At 37.6% G+C, this 15,442-nt stretch overlaps 1 protein-coding gene across 1 annotated transcript in view; it reads left to right on the top strand.

Moving 5' to 3' along the window:
• OTOG (otogelin) overlaps positions 1-15,442 on the top strand; it is a 99,705-nt gene that overhangs the window by 60,067 nt on the left and 24,196 nt on the right. Inside the window, exons 33-37 of the mRNA XM_017807136.1 lie at positions 8,700-8,817; positions 9,484-9,563; positions 9,965-11,819; positions 12,087-13,734; positions 14,355-14,523. Coding sequence (XP_017662625.1) covers positions 8,700-8,817; positions 9,484-9,563; positions 9,965-11,819; positions 12,087-13,734; positions 14,355-14,523 — 3,870 coding nt within the window. The remainder of the gene's footprint in view (positions 1-8,699; positions 8,818-9,483; positions 9,564-9,964; positions 11,820-12,086; positions 13,735-14,354; positions 14,524-15,442) is intronic.

The following is a 15,442-nucleotide window of genomic DNA, read 5'->3' as shown; positions in this document are numbered from 1 at the left end:
TGGTGTACAGTTTGTGGGCAATACTGGCCTTGTAGATGGTAACAAAATTCTTAAGGAGTAGAAAATTTGTGCTCATGAATAATGGATTAATGAAGGGAAAAGAATGGAATGGATCTCTAAAAGTTGAGGTCTGTCGATGATGTTTTCTCCTCCTTTCCCTTTGCCTGCTGCCAAGAGAGATATTTCTGTACAGTGCATTCTCATTCCAAGCTTTATGGCCTCCTCAGAAGTCATGTTTCCTGTAAAAAACACCTTGACTTTTATCCACTACACACTCAGAGATGCTCTGCCTTTTGGGATGTTAACCCCTAGTATTTGAGTCATCATCTAGTTGGAGGTATTCACCTTTTCTTGAGGATCTTGATATCCATTTCCCTGATGTTTCTTGTGCAGCTACAGCTCTTAAATACAAACCTCAGACTGCTGTGAGAGAGTTTCTACCTATTTGAGGGATTCCCATTCCCATAATAGTTCCATTCCACTGAGACTTTAGGATGAGAAATGAAGGAGATACTCACTCCTAGGACCATTCATAGGAGCTGACTGTAGGAGCTTGCTCCTACACGAACTGATAAAGAAAACACATTAAAAAAATCATTAATCAATCAAGATCTTTCTTTTTTAGATTATTAAGGAAAAGAAATAATTGGAATAACTGTCTTTACATATTCCTAAACACTTGGGAACCACGTGCTGACATGAAGATGGCCTTAGAGGTCAAGAAAAAGATGCAAGAAGTTATATTGACCTATAAAAAAAAGCAAAGCAGATTATTCAAGAAACCAATGTTTACTTTAGCTTCTGCTTGGCTTGACGTATCAGATACAACAGATGTGTTCATATCAGTTTATGAAATTCAGCGACAACCACTACTTGCTGAATCCACTGGCTATTGTGTGGTATATAAACTTCAAAGAGCACTGCAAGTATTTATTTTTATGTTCTAAAGCTTTTTATTGTGCTGTAGTTTTAAATAGATTAGCAATTTGTTTATTTGGGTAACAGGAGTATTTTAATAAGTACTCCTGGCAATACCATTTTTAAAAATCATCTCTTCATTCTCTGACACTGAAATTGTTTTATGAACAAAGGAAGAAAATGAAATATTGTATCAAATGAAGCATGGCCTGGCCGTGTTTTACAGCGACCATGTTGAATCTTGGCACAGACAAACCTGAAGCAGCCTCTGACTTCTATGATAGAAGAGGCCAACTGTATGCCTCGTGGAGCTTCTTGTTATCAAAACATTGAATTAAAGTGTTAATGGTGTCATTGTGAATCTGCCGGTGTTTTGCAGTACATTATGCTGACAGCCTAATGCAGCTGTTGACTGGCACACTCCAACTTCAGAAAAATGACAGATTTTGTCATTGCCAAATGCCTGTTGCCTCTTGACAAATGCTTGTAATCGCAGAGCTGTTGAGGTTTTTGGACAGCAGAATTGTAGAGCTAATGCTATTACCAGGATGTTCATACAACATTTCAAGCAAGGAACTTTTTTTGGACATAACAAAAATACCTCCTCGGTCTTTTATCTTTGAGGGAGGAATGAAGAAGGTTAAAACATGTTCCAATTCTCAGTGGTCATCCATTAACACAGAATGGTATGTCTTTTCAAGTGTGAAGTCTTTACCCTCCAGTCATTATACCAAAAAATCCTATCTATGCCAATGGAAAACTAAAACAATTTACCTCAGCAAGTAGGATCAGATCAAATGATCAAGAGGTATTTCATTAATCGCCACATCCGAGGGCTTGGGTTTCAGAGTTTTATAAGCAGAGAAACACAGGGCTCGAATCTTTCTCCAGTGTACTTTCACAAGGGCCAGGCTGCTGATGTAGGGTAATTACATGGTCTAAAAATACAGCAGCATTTGTTTAAGTTAATGGAAAAGTTACACCAGCTCCAGAGTGCGCAGGCAAAAGCATATTGAGTTTCCTGCTGACTATTGTAAATGCTTTACATATTAGATCAGAAACTCTGGAACAGCTATTCCTGCGGAATCAGAGGATAAATATCGGGAGCAGAATAATAGGCCCAGTAAATCCCCTTGGCCAGAAAGTTCCTCATGAGACTTCTTCATGCCGTGACGCACATTCAAAAGGAAGAATTTTAAATGACCTGATCACTACAGCATTAGATGCATATCTGTTTAAAGTCAGCTGACGAGTCACTTTTTCCAGTTTCATCGTGATAAATATTGTCGCATTGGAATACTTTGGCTATAAATTGCACTATATAATAGCACATGGGCTAAGGCTGTGAAGTGTTTTCCATGAGAAGTCACTTCAGCTTTTAAATTGAGTTGTGTTCATTATACTTAGATTTGTCTGCTGTCCTGTTCCCACAAACATTTGAGGAAATTGAGTTGATAACTGAATTTTAATATCTAACCTATACTTACTCACAAGAAAATACATTTTTGCATTCTATTCAGGAATTTTTACTGGCAAATGGGTTGGTATGCATTCAGTCAAAAGAAAGAAGGGACTTGGCCTACCAGATGGACAAGCACAGAGGTGTCATGTAAGAGTGATCGATTCACATTTGAAATTGTTGGGGAATCAGTGTATGTAGGGAATTGATGATCTTTTTATGGATATAGTTGCAGTTTTCTTCCCTTTTTTTTAAATCATGTGCTCAAGCTAGTTTTTTTATCTTTCATATAATTATCACCCCTTTAAGATCACTATGGGTTATTTTTATGTATGTTATAAAAATGTGAGTTGCCCTATACAAATTTTGCAACAAAGTTCTTAATGATGTTAGTTATGTGCTTTAATAGCTAACTTGCTGTAAACATATGGCCTGTTTTAGAGAGTTTTCAGCTAAAATTAAAAGCTCAAGATACAGGCACACTGCACAGAGGTATTTTTCAATGTTTAAGTTTGATACAGAGCATTTTTGGTTCCTTTTAATGTTAGTATCTTAATTAACTGGATCACATTTGGGAACACAGTACAAAACTGAAAATTTAATAAATTTTAATGAAAAACCTTTTCTTTTTTTGCAAAACCATCTTTCCACCTTAAGCCATATTAAGATTTATGCATAATAACATTGACTGTTTTAACTTCAACTTACTCTTATCCTGTTCCATGAGTAGAATTAATTTTCTAGAATGTCCTGTTTTACTCATAACGAGTTGCTGTTGAGTTTAACTTGAGCTCATGTGCTTTGTTGGCCCAGAAGATCATGACATGGGCCCTGGGACTGGATAATGCTGAGCAACTGCTGTTGAAGCTGCAAATCCAGAGTACATCACTGAGCACATCTGCTTGGTAGCTCACAGAATCAAACTGAGGTTACTGTAGAATAACGTTTTACCTCCCATTTTCAACTGAATAGGAGGAGATTAAACAGTTAACATTGTGATAGTAAGCTGAACCCTAAGTATTTGAGAGGTAGATAATTACACTTTTCTTTCAGTGATGTTTTGGCTGGGCACGAAGTTTAGTTTTTCCAGTGATGTTTGCTTACATTTCTTGTTGAAGAAACTTAGAAGTCATGAGCAGAGTTTGCTGGTAGTTTGTGTACGTTAAGTGGGTAGATAGGATTTCATGTTTCTAAACTTGTAACTGAGGAGATAGGCAATCTAAGTTACTAAGCAGAGTTTTGCTACCGTTATAAATAGAACTAATTCTAAAGCAATTTTTGTACCTATTAAATTTTTTTGGAGTTTGGGGGAAAGGTAACAAAACAGAAAAAAGTATCAGGTAAGAGTGAAAATCCAAGTACTTAATTTTTTTCATTATTTTTTAAACCCTGGTTTTAAATACAGCCTCTTATTAACATTAGAACGTTTCAATTTTTAGGGTTTACTCTTAAGTAAATTGCCATTCTTGGGGGCATAACATGCAATTAAACATAATATACAGATTCTAACAATGGCAAATTTTGTCTGAGGTAAAAGCATAGAAAAGCAAGGCAGTCTGGACTTGTGAACTTTAGGAATTGTCAACACCAAAAAAGTGGCCAAGCTACTAAGAAAGGTGGTTGTGACTCAACAGAATACTACAGTCTGTTAGTGATAAAAAATTAAAATTTTTCATTAAATGGTAGCAACTGTTCTTGTTATCACAGTACCATTTTTGAAAGCCACAGAGAAAAAAAGTCCTTAGTTAAAGGGAAGAAAACTCTCCTTTTATGTCCAAGAAAGTGAGAAAGCAATGGAGTTGGGGAATATCTTTTAATATATAGTCTTTGGCAGTGTGTATACCTGCATTCATACAAAAGCTTTCTGCAGTACTGTAATATGTTGATATGCTCAGCTCCTGTTAGGTAGGAGAACTGTGGGCTCAGTTGGTGTGTCAACTGCAGCAACTGCCATCCAGGCCATAATTCACTATTTTGTAAAGGATTTGCTGTGTCACCAAACAGAAGACAAATGCTGGTAGACTTCACTAGGAGACACATGGATATTTTCAAATGCCATGACGAATCCTTTTGAGGAACACATGCCTGATACCAGAAGCTTGATTCATTGTCTGTAAACTGTGTATCATTCTTTCGTTGTGAGTGAACTTTACTGTCACATAGGGTACAGTAATCTCGTATTAATGGTTGCTGGAGGGGGAATTTAAGTATTAAAAAAAATGGAAAGCATGTGGTGGAGGTGGCTGATTAGCATCCTGGCTAGCATAGAGAATTCATGCCATGACACTGGCAAAATCCAGAGTTTCTGTGCTGTGGTGGTTTCAGTCATGGGAATTGCAATACTGTAGTAACAACAAAGCTGAGGCTGGTCTGATGTGGAAGGTAATGTCTAAAATCAATACAGAGACAGAAAGGAATATTTCCCTCAGTTTAGGGAGACAGGTGCTTGAATGGCTTTAAAGCACATTGTTACTGCTTTTCCTTATATGTTAAAGATTAAATGATTGTGGGTATTGGGGTCATAGTTAATATATAGATTACTGAGAAAAGCAAAATATAGCAAAAGCCTATATTTTAGCTAGGTACTTTATTGTTCTCTTTGCTTGTTCTTGACTTCATGTTAGTTCAGACCATGGCTCTGTGCCTCTGTTTCTCCTCCCTTGCATTTTCTGTCTAATCTCTACTTCATCTTAACTTTTTAAGCAGGAACTGCATCCTCATAGAATCATAGAATATCCTGAGTTGGAAGGGACACAGACACACAAGGGTCATCGAAGTCCAACTCCTGGTCCTTCACAGGACTACCCCAAGAGTCACACCATGTGCCTGAAAGCGTTGTCCAAACACTTGAACTCTGGCAGGCTTGGTGCTGTGACCACTTCCCTGGGGAGCCTGTTCCAGTGCCCAGCCACCCTCTGGGGGAAGAACCTTTTCCCTATGTTTAACATGTCCTCTGACACAGCTTCAGACCATTCCCTTGGATCCTGTCGCTGGTCACTGCAAAGAAGAGGTCAGTGCCTGCCCCTCCTCTTCCCCTCACAATGAGGTCTCCGCTCAGTCTCCTCTTTGCCAGGCTGAACAGACCAAGTGCCCTCAGCCACTCCTCATACAGCTTCCCCTCAAGGCCCTTCACCATCTTCATTGCCCTCCTTTGGACACTTTCTAATCATATATTGTGGTCTAAAGGTGAGGCCGTACCAGTGCAGAGTAGAGGTTGTTTTTGTGCTGTGTTTTTTGTTTTGTTTTGTTTTACAGTGGCTTGTGCAGTCAGTGTTAGGTCCTTGGGATGCTTAGGCATTTCAGAAGTGATGTTTACAGTAGTAAAAACTTTAAATATGATAAATGACTGAAGTTCTCCTAATGCTTGAAAGGCATTTTCTAATAATTCATAACAAAGCACAGATTTCACTATACCTCATGGGTTTACTGAGACGTACTGAAAACTTTCAGAGATAATAGAAAACAATGCAATATCTTCAACTCTTGCTGTGGGGATTTGGTGTGCTCTGTAATGTAATTTACACACTAATACATGCTAATGCAGCTTGGACTGGCATACTCAATTCTCTTAAATCCCTTGACTGGAAAACAAAATGTCAACTGGTTCTACAGCTCTTTGAAAGCAATTTTTGTGATCAGGTTCATGAATTCATCTGTTATCCATAGTTCTTTCTGGAGAAGTAGGGGCAAAATTTGCAGACAAGCATGACTTCATTCTTGACTCAAAGCAGTGTTTATGAACCACTCGACAAATGCTATGCCTTTATGTAGAAATTCACCCTAATTCCTACCAAGGCGTGCAACACCACCAAACTCTGTGAACTTAATCTGTAAAAAAGCTTGAGGAAAGCATGGCTATAATTTCATAAAGTTTATTTGGAGAATGGGAGATGGTATGTTAATCCCAGCACTTGGAAGTGTTAGTTCATGATCACTGTTCTGCTAAATTGAGAAACTATTCTTCTTTGGGTTACAGTATGTCCTCTGCAAAGCTTGTACCTTTATTGTGTTTCAGACTTATTCGGTGGTTAATGGTGAGTTTTGTGGCAAAAGTTAAAACCTGTGGATTGGTCTCTGCACTTAATCTAGGGTAGACTGATGAATGAGATTTCTTGGATTCCACTAGGCTATTCTGTTATTGCTGGTTGTTACTATTGTTGGTGATTGCCTCTGCCAACAGGTTTCTAATGTATTCTGTCTTTCTGTCATGTATCTTCTTTTGTTCATAAACCTTATCACTCTGACCAGTCAGTGCATACAAAACCCTATACATCAGTCAGAAAAATGTGTGGAAATAATTTCTTGATCCCTCCAGTAGATTTAAGTAACTAAAATTGATTTCAGAAAAAGGGGTCACAGAAGAATTCAATGACATGTACTTAATTTCTTATGGGAACATAACTTCATAAAAGCATTTGTTACTCTCGTAAGAATAATGTTTTTAAAAGCAGTGACAAGTTACATCCGTGGATAAAGTGAGATGTAAAAGGGGTAACACTAGATGGCAACATACACATCCTTTTGTCTGAGTTCGACTTATATTTTTAAGAGAATTATTTGTATTTTAGAAGAAGACATTAATGGTTAATAATGACAGAGAGATAATTACTTGTAAGTACAGATGTCCCTAAATTTCAGGAAGAACAATTTCTTAAGATCTTCACAGAAAAAATGGACTGTCTTCAAGAAGATATAAAAGAACTACTTTCTTTGTATCTCAGTCAAGCAAAGATCGGCAAAACTTAAAAGAAAAAATACTTCAAAAGATCAAAAATGGAAACTCTAAGCAGTTAGCATTTTCTTTCTGGTGATTAATGTAAACATTAAGAGCAGTTACTCTTTGTAGGCTCTGAACAACATTTCTCTAAGCTCAGGTTTACCAGTTCAGAGGGGATCCATATATCATGATGGTGTCTTCTGGAGGCAAAAATGTAGGGAAGGGTCACTGCCCTGCACTACTGCTACTAGAAGGAGCTGGGGTGGGCTGTCACAGTTCAGGTACTGAAGTCCAGATATATTGCGTCAATCTTGCAGGTGCTGGAAGAGCACTGGACTAATGTGGTATTGTGTGGGAAACTGTTCTGCAGGCAGAAGGGGAGGGCTGGAGTGAAAAAGAAAGTGTAATAGTGAATTTGAACATACAAGTGTGTGTCACCCACACGATGATTGCCATAAATTTGTTCCTCTCAGATTTTACGCTCTGTTTCTTCTTTACACTAATTTTGTAAAGTTTCTGCATAATTTAATAAGTACTGGAAGTATAGCTGATCCTTATTTCTGTTTATTCTCACTTTGAAGTTTAACTCTTCCTCTACCTGAACTTGTACTTTGGGTACCCATTATGTGACTTGGAAATCTTTCAATAAGCACCGTCTGCACAGATGCTCTGAAGTCAGGTTGGGGTGGTTTTTTGTTGTATTTTGGTTGAGTTAGGTTTGGGATATTTTTTTAAATTTGCCATAGAGTTTAATTACTGGTAGCAGTTTCATTTACTGGTACTGGTATTTTGTGTGGTGCAGTATATGTGTTGAGCTTTGCAAGACTACGTGTTTCATCTTAAGTGAGTTACTTTGTTTATTATGGAAGCAGTTAGAATTTCAGATTCAGAATATTTTGAGGCTTTGAATGAATTTCTCTTGGAGTGTCTATCTTGTATGGCTTTTGAGAAGATCAAATGTTAGGATATACTGCTTTAAAGAGCCTTAGTTGGCATAATTTCTGATTACTTTGAAATGGCGTTTTGTTTTGGTTTCTAAAATACAATTGTACTGTACAAGTTATGTACACCTTTGTGTTATATCAGCAAATTTTACGCACGAAGGAAGCAATTGTTATGATAGCCTATGCTATAAAGTGTATCAGTGCATCCAAATAGTGCTTTTAATTTTGATTCTAATAGCAGTAATTTTACAGAAACATCATCATCTTAATTTTACACTTTGTTTGAATAACCAAACATATAGTTTTGTTGTTGATATAGTTTTAAAACTTAAAAGCAACAGCTCTAACTTGTCTGGTTTTAATTTTCCTATGATTGTAATATACAGTAAATGTGGCTAATTCAATGATTTTTTTATACTGTAAAGAGTAAAACACACTGTAGAGCAAGCATACTCTAATACATACTGCGTAAATGTAAACTGGTTTTCTATTTTAAAAACCTTAGTAGTTAAAAATATTACCCATTTTATTTGTAGAGGAAACAGGTAGAAATAGTAGCAGACTTACAGCTGCAGTGAATGCAAAGCATGCCTTTTAGGGATACGTTTCTCTGTGTGTTTCTAGAAATATATGAGAATAACAGATCTTTGTTGGTTTTCAGATGTCAAATTTAAATTTCTGTCCCGTTCTACATGTGAATGGCATTATGATGCCTGTACAAGCCCTTGTTTCAAGACATGTAGAGACCCTTTTGGAAAAAACTGTCAGACAGTACCAAAGTAAGTATCTGTATTTTTATGGAAGAGTGTGTAATTTGGGCAATATACTTAAGCAGGATAGTAGGAATATAAGTGACCAGATACAGGCTTAGTATATCAGGACTGTGTTCTTGTATAAGGAGGTAAGGCAAAGAGAAAAGAAATGGAATAAAACCTGCCGCTGCAGCTACATAAAAGTGACATTTCCGTCATTAGCGTACCGTCAGATTCTGGAATGACTAGTATATTTGTATGTGTACAGCCTGGGGGTGGTATTAATAAAGAAAGGTTATTACAAGTTTGTTTCAAATAGTTGTGCCCCTTTGTTTCCATTATCTCATAGCAACAGCCATATCTGTACTTGCTTTTTCTTCCCAGTTGGAATTTTTGCTGAGCCTGATAAAACTGGCATTTGGATTTTTGTGTGTAAAAATGTTTAGTGTCTCTTAAGCAATAGTATTCACTACTGAACTGAACCTGTGACTGTTAATTTCAAAGGCTGAGTATCACAGAGCTTATGCTTTAGCTTAGGTCTGAGTGAGAATGGAAGTCATGGCAATGACATTTTGAAGGAGTACACTGAGGTGAACCAGACATACTTTACGTATAAATTCCATTTTTCTAAAATTAAATTCTCAATCCAGAAGATACTGTTCATCTAGTTAATAATAACTGTTTTTCTTTTAGAGTGGAAGGATGTATCCCTGCCTGCCCTCTCAATATGTTGCTGGATGAAATCACACAAAGATGCGTGTATTTTGAAGATTGTATGTCTGAAAAAATGATATTTTTTATGTATTATACTTAGCTTATTAATTTTTTAGTTCTTTACTCATAATTTAAAATATCGGTGCCTACATTTGTGTAACTATGACCTTAATTATATGAATCTTGAGCTCACTAAACATACACTTTTGTTAAAATAATTTCATTCGTCAAAAATATGAGACAAATTTTAAACTAAGAAAGATGTTCTTGCTTCAAAACATTTCAGTAACATTATATTTCAAGAAAATGATTTAATGAATTTATTTTTAATTTTTCTACGAGCTTTAGAAGTTTAAAGGCAATTGAAGAGATCGGTTATATGAGTTAACCTGTAACTAAGCTAGCTTCATCACTATAATTATTCATAAATTTCAGACTGTTTTCCTGTGTCTGATTTCAGGCATTGAACCTGCAGATGATATTCCACCTTTGCCTCCCAGCATTCAAACACCAGCAGTTCCACACATAACATCAAGTGCAAGTTTGGCAGCGATCGGTGGAGCGTTAACTTCGTTTCCTGTACCTGGAGCAAAGGACGTGGAAACAACACTTGCTACAAAATTGCAGCTCACTGCAACTACAGGGAAAACTGAATTTTCAGCTGTTACATCTAGTACAACACTTCCAACAATAACTTTATCATCAAACGTTTCATCACAGTCAACAGAAATGACATCTGGGGGAAGCACTGCAGCAATATCTGGGACAACAAAATCTAGTGTAAGCTTGTTTGCTTCTGTTGACACTTCTCCTGTGTTTCCATCAGCTGTCAGTTCAGAAACTTCCACAAAGATACAAGTGATCAGTAGTGGTTCCACTAAACTATTGAGGGCCACAGAACCTCAGACACTAACTGCTACACATGCAGTGACTACAAGCACAGAATCAGAAAGCAAACCAATTGCTACTTCTGTTTTTACTGGGACACCACTCATACTTAGAACAACAGAAATGCCAGTCAAAACTAAAACAATGGAAATATCAGAAATAGCCATAAGAACACATCCCACAAAAGAAGCACAAGTAAAGCCAGAAGGAGTTATAAGGTTTACACCCAGTTCATTTGAATCAATAACAGATAAAACTACTCCATATGTGCCACAGTTTTCCAGATCACCACCTCTGGATGTGCCTTCATATACAACACCAGTAAACTTAACAGGAACTTTGGAAGGGACAAAAATCAGTGTAGAACAGTCTTTTATCACAGTAGCTAATGTTACAGTAACATCAGTTTCTCCTATGCTCACTACTTCATCTTTATTAAAACCAGTGTCTTCAGCAACAGCTGTTTTAACCAAGCAAACTGTGAAGACAACATTTTCACCAACATCCATGCCATCTATTTCATTAGGAAAGACAACTATGGAACCTCCTTTTGTAATGGTTCAACACCTGACTGGTACTCCAGAGGTACCTTTCACTACAACTCTAGGTCCGAAGAAGACAACTCTACAAACTCAAGAGAGATCATCAGAAACAACTTTATCATTTGCAACTCATATAAAGGAAATTCCCAAAACAACATCTCATGTGGAGCATACATCAAGTTCCTATTTCCCTCCATATTCGCTACACCCTAGTTCTACAACTGAAAAATCTTTCACTCTTTCTACAAAAAGACCTTCAGTGTCTGTTCCTACTCCTGCTTCTCCAGCTTCAGGTGAATTTAAAAAAACATTTAAAACTGTTTTGACTACAGGTTACCCCTCATACACAGTTCTAAATACAACACAGTTCCTGACTACATTATACACGAAGTATCCTGTTGTGGCTGAGACTATCAGAGTGACACCTTTGTCTGTTAAGGAGACATCCAGAATAACATCTCCTCCTGAATTAGCAGCAAAGACAACTTCGTTTTCTGGAAAAGCATCTACTGAATACAAGTCAACTCTGGTTTCAAGTACAGCGAAGACAAGCACTTCAGCATATTCAGGTAGTGTTACCACATCAGAAATGAAAATCAAAGAAACCACCACTCCTTTTGTAGCTACAGAAAGAGAATCATCTCAAAGAACATCCATCGCTGGATCTCCACTTACTCTCCTTAGTGGGACTGAAACTACATTGTTGACAACACAGCCTGATAAATCACAAGTGGAAAGTATTACTACCATCTCAACTAGAAAGCCATCTGCCTTGACTTTCTCACCATCAAGTTCTCTAATCCCTTTAAACATTTCTCTTCCTTCACTACCCTCAGATGGAAAAGAAGTATCACTGACAACTCTCAGTTCCATGCATACATCCCATGAAACAATCTCTTTATACCCAAGAACAACTATAGAAAAATCTATGTTAACGACAGAAAAGACCTCTCCAGTCCTGACTTTCTCTATTTTATCCACTGTAACAGAACAATCAAGTCTAGTAACAACGGAATCATATGAAAAATCACCAGGCAAAGCCATTTTGAATATCACTAATGCCACAATCTCCCCATCCTCTGAATTTAGCAGCCAGCTCATAAGAACCACAAAAGTAATGACAGGCAAAGAAAAACCCTCTCTGTCCCCTTCTGTTGTACTTCCAGTAACAAAGTCTTCTTACACCTTCTCTGCCTCTCAGTATCTGGGAGATAAATTAGTTTCTTCACCCTCTTTAACACAACGGATACCGGAAGTAACAACCACACCAAAATATTCAATAGAAACTAAAACAGTTTCTACAGCACTGAAACCTACAGTCCAAAGTATAACAGATACAGTGAAACTTACAGCAGCTACAGCTCCGCCATCCCTGCCTCCATCTTCAGCAGGCCCCTTCTCTTGGCAGACATCTTCAGGACATAAACTTTCAGTACAGACCACAAAGACCATGGTTATACCACATTTTTCTACTCAGAAGGTTATGGAACTTGATCATCGGACTTCTGAACCTTCCCCGATGAGCCAAAGCATTACCCCAGCTTACCAGTATCCTGCAGAAACACTAACAAAATCCACCAGTCAGCCACAGCGTGTCTTTAGCACAACTGAAGCTACAGCAAAACTGCCTTCCTTATACCCCTTAATGACCTCGCTACCGGAAGGCATTCATTCAAGTATATTGCCTTCCTCAGTAGGTCCTACAAAAGTTATTTTACCAACTGAAAAATATTTGCGTTTAACTGATTCGGTCACGCAGCCACAGGTTTTAAGAACTTCTGTTTTGCAGTCTACAGTCCCAACTAGAACAACAGCTGACTTTATTTTTGGCACCAAAATTCCCTCTTTCTCACCAAAAGTGCTTGCGTCTTCCTCCTCTTTAACAACAATTAAAAAGGAGCCACTTCCTTCATTTTCCACACAAAAGGCAGCTACAGATCTAAAATTCACACACCAGGCCTTGTTTTCTGAATCACTTGATTCAAGACAAACACTTGAAACAACCTCATCTTCACCAGGTCCTAAGTCAGCCTCTTCAGTGGTTTTGTTACCAGAAACAACAGAAATTCCCATTGTGATGGGGGGTGGGCCATCCACATCGACAAGCAAAAGCGATACAGAGAAAACTGTGGTGTTGCCTAAGCAGGTCACGCCTTCAGCCACCACCTTCAGTTCCACCTTTGTAGCAAGTACAGCTGCAGCTTCAGCCTCTTCAGTGATAAGCAGTGCTGGGCAAAATCTTAGTATTGCATCAGCAACTTTAGGCAAAGCAGAAGCGGTCACAGAACCCATCACAAGTGCTGTGAAGCCCACTTCTGTTACTTCAGAAGCAAAAGGAGCTGTGCCCCTTGACACAGTAAAATCTGAAGAGCCACAACTACCAACACAAGTCCAACCTGTTCTTACTCAGGGTGTTACTGTTACCCCAGAAACACCTCAGACATTTTACTCTCCATATTTCACGAACAAAACTTCAGTTCTCTCCACTATACATTCATCTTCTGAATCAAAACCATTTTCTTCTACAGCTGCATCATCAGTCAGTACTAGTCAAAGTTCAAAACCTGAAATATCATCTGAGATGCAAACACCTTCTGTGAGTTCACTGCTAATGATACCTGGTCATCCAAATGACACAACAACTCCATCAGTTTCCTCGTTTACCTATTTATCTACCAAACCACTTCATGACTTGACTACAACACTTTCTGATGGACTGGCAACAGCTGAAGCCGTGTCAGGAGTCACAGCATCACCTTTTATGGTGCCTCAAGAAACAGCAACTCTTCAAACTTGTACAGTGAGTAGCTATAAATATTTATCTGTCTGTTTTGGAATATGTCTTTTACGCACCGAGTTAAAAAAAAATTGTGAGCCATACCTTGATCTTTAGATTTTAAAGTATCTGTATCAAACAGGGAGCCCGATTATGTTATCAATTGTATCTGAAACCTTGGATGATTTCATTGCGCATGATGTTTTTTTCTAAATGCTATACTGTACTCAGTTTTATTCCTCAGTTTTCTGAGGTGTGACCATTACAAGGGTTTTTTGGCAAAAATGGTGTTTTTATATGCTTTTGTCATATTGCTCTCCTTAAAATATATCTTTCCAGAGATCCCTGTTATTATGCCTGTTTGTGCCCTTCTGTATTTTTTCTTCTCAACTTTTTTCAAAGTAAAGTTAAAAATTCAGTAGTGCTGTTCTCACCTTTACAACAAGACAGCAGTGTTAATGTGTCCTCAGAATGGTCAGGTTTTCAACATGCTCTTCACTTGTAGCTTCTATGAGCATCATAGGGATCGACAAGTATTCTGTACCTGAAGAATGTGAACCCCTTTTTTAAACAAAAACTTTACAATATTGTGATACTAGATTGATAAGAATGGTAACCTGTGTCTTTTATTAAATGTGCCTTAGCCAATCACAGAGAATGAGTGCATAAAACACATTTGCTTGGATGGACAACTGATCCAAGTTAATAAGTCCCAGAACTGCCCATACAATGCAACTCAACCCAGCTGTGGAGTTTTAGGATTTGCTACTCAAATGAATGGTGACAAATGCTGCCCAAAGTGGGAATGTGCATGTAAGTTTTAATTATGTACCTTTGAAGTGAATTTAGGTAACAATTTAATGCATGTGTAAGAAGGCTAAGAACTGACACTTCTATACCATAGCATAGAAATAGAAGATGCACACTGTAGGGGTTACTCATTGTCTAATGAAAGTTATAATTCTAATTGTACATCCAGGGAAATTAAATCAAAATGCTCCTTTAATTTAGGATATTCCTCTTACTCAGCTTTAGGTATCTGCAGTAAATATGTCCAAGTCTGACTTAGACCCATCTTGTCATTGGTCTAATCAGGGGACACTTAATCAATATAACCAGTGGATTCTTTGGTTCATTTTATATCTACTTGAGGATGAGAAGATTTCCCAGACTGTTAACTATCTATGTTTGCAGTTTGGGGATTCTGTACAGTAGTCACTCCCATCAGTTACCTGGAATTGGGTAGAAGGAATCCAAACCTTGAAGACAGTTTGATTTAGTACATAACAGCAAGGAAAGTATGCAGAGATAAGCAATTGGAATTTCTGGTTGTGCTCTAAAGTTTGAATGAACTCGGAGCAGAACTTCAAGCCCTTTGAAACACAATAGCTTTAGCAATGAGACTGGGAAATAGAAACTCTCCACCTTAGGAACAAGACTAGAAGGGAACTAAGGATCTGGTGGGAGCTACTGTCATTCATGATTTTTCCTAGTTTAGCGTTTGTAAAAATTGCAATTCCTTGCTGGCAAGATCTGTAAGGATAATTGCAGAGATCTGCAGGTTGTTCCCTGAAATATGCAGGATTTGACTCTGCTGTCCATTTACAGAGATGAAACAGTATCAAATATAGCTGAAAATATATGTTGCATATATGAAACTCTAGTAAGGTAATCTTCTAAAATTTACTTGTTTATCTTCGTATTTTGTAATACTTACTGAAATTCTAAAATA

This window comes from Lepidothrix coronata, unplaced genomic scaffold (assembly GCF_001604755.1).
Source record: "Lepidothrix coronata isolate B3197 unplaced genomic scaffold, Lepidothrix_coronata-1.0 Scaffold1, whole genome shotgun sequence".
In the NCBI taxonomy this organism is placed as follows: Eukaryota; Metazoa; Chordata; class Aves; order Passeriformes; family Pipridae; genus Lepidothrix; species Lepidothrix coronata.
Note: the sequence above shows the minus strand (reverse complement) of the source record. Positions and strands in the feature narration are given on the sequence as shown.